Raw genomic sequence first — 1654 nt, 5'->3', positions numbered from 1 at the left:
GAGTAGAATGTCGGGCGCCGATGACGAGATGAAGGAGCCACGCGTTGCAGAAATTGCCGCATCCAGCGTAAGTTTAGCATTTCTATTTAATAAAAATTAAGGAAATTTATTAGCTGCCATTTGCACTTCCAACACAGATACGCTCCGGTTTGGCTGAGCTAGAATTGAAGTCAGCGCATGTTTTACGTGGTCTGGAAAATGTCAAAACTGCGCCAGTTGCTGAGACACCCGAAACTCCGCCGGAAGCTGCGGCAGACGCCGTTGACGGTGGTCGGCCTAACATAGAAAACGGGCCTGACTCGCCGCTACTTACGCCAGCAACGCCAAAGCACACAACACTACTATATGGTGACTGCAAGCCACCAGCTGATATACTTAAGTCCCTCGAAACACTCATCGCATACTCTGACTCCGATGATGATCCAGAATTTCCACTCCCCGGCCTGGATGATGTGGCACAATTGGCGCTAATTTCGCACAGCATTGTCGCCTATCTAACGCACTTGGATCGCCAGCACTTGGTACGTGTGTCGAGCAGCATTGCCGGCGACACCACACGCTGGCTGGGCGCACTCTTTCGCTTCCTCGATCCGGGTAGTAGCTTTCACACAGACAATGCAGACGCCATATTACGCACTGTGCGTTTAGCGATAGTGGCGCGTTGTCCAGGCTACCTCGAGGGTGGTATACCAGCTTTGGCGCATCCATGCTTCTACATCTCGGAGAATACAACACCACTGCGTCTGCAATATGCTTGCCGTCAGCTTGGCATACCATTGGATGCGATACGCCTAATACCGGCCAATAGCACTTTCGGTACAATGGATTTGTCATTGCTGCTGAAGCAGGTGCAGGCGGATTTAAGCGCTAATCGTACACCGCTGCTGGTAGTAGCAGATGTGGGTGCCTCAATATGCGGTTACGTGGATAACTTGCAGCGCATGAACGACATTTGTCGGACGCACAACATTTGGTTACATGCCACTGGACATGGTTTGGCGGCGCTGGCGTGCGCTCAGGGACCAAATACGGTGAGTGTGGAGTTTGGGATATAATTTTTAGGGGCAGCGTATTGCTCTATCAAAGCAGAGAATTCCATATTCAATGCAAAGTTAAAGATAGTTGAAAATAAACTTAACATAACATAATAAACATTAACTGTGATAATATTGCAATCTAAAGCTCTAAGAAAACCCACACTTCAAAAACTAAGTAATTTTAACTTCTAATTGACACACGACTGTCAGTCAACCCTGACTAAACAATTTATGGTCAATTAAAAACACACTCTCATTAGTACTGTTCAATAAACTAAATAATCTTATCTCTTACGCATTCCCCCCACAGATCAGCGGTATTGTTGACTCTATCGTTTTGAATTTGGGCAGTTGGTTAGGCGTACCTAGCCTACCCATAGTGGTGAGTTGCAAAATTATGCTCAATCAGATATATATAAGGGTAGAAAAATAACTCTCTGCTTCCGCTCGTAGCTCCTTCATCGCCAATTGCAAAACTCTGCATTAGCCGCCTTCGAATCGGATCCAATTATTTCGCGCCGCCTCCATTCGCTTTCGCTGTGGACCAGTTTGCAGGCTTTGGGACGCGATGCGATAGCCGAACGTATACATGTAGCATTCCAAACTTGTAGTATTCT

The 1654-nt window shown here is 47.0% G+C and overlaps 1 protein-coding gene across 1 annotated transcript; it reads left to right on the top strand.

The window, feature by feature from the left end:
* Positions 1 to 6: 6 nt before the first annotated feature.
* On the top strand, positions 7 to 1649 carry LOC108356450 (pyridoxal-dependent decarboxylase domain-containing protein 1-like; the record flags this gene model as incomplete). The annotated part of the gene is made up of 4 exons (XM_017607560.1): positions 7 to 67; positions 138 to 1031; positions 1348 to 1419; positions 1491 to 1649. Coding segments are annotated over exons 1-4 (1185 nt in total), but the record flags the coding sequence as incomplete, so codon positions are not given.
* Positions 1650 to 1654: the final 5 nt, after the last annotated feature.

The sequence above is a fragment of the Rhagoletis zephyria genome, unplaced genomic scaffold (assembly GCF_001687245.7).
Source record: "Rhagoletis zephyria isolate East Lansing unplaced genomic scaffold, Rhagoletis_zephyria_1.1 Rzeph_scaffold_59376, whole genome shotgun sequence".
Taxonomy (NCBI): domain Eukaryota; kingdom Metazoa; phylum Arthropoda; class Insecta; order Diptera; family Tephritidae; genus Rhagoletis; species Rhagoletis zephyria.
The sequence above is the reverse complement of the archived record's forward strand: the minus strand, read 5'-3'. Positions and strand labels throughout refer to the sequence as shown.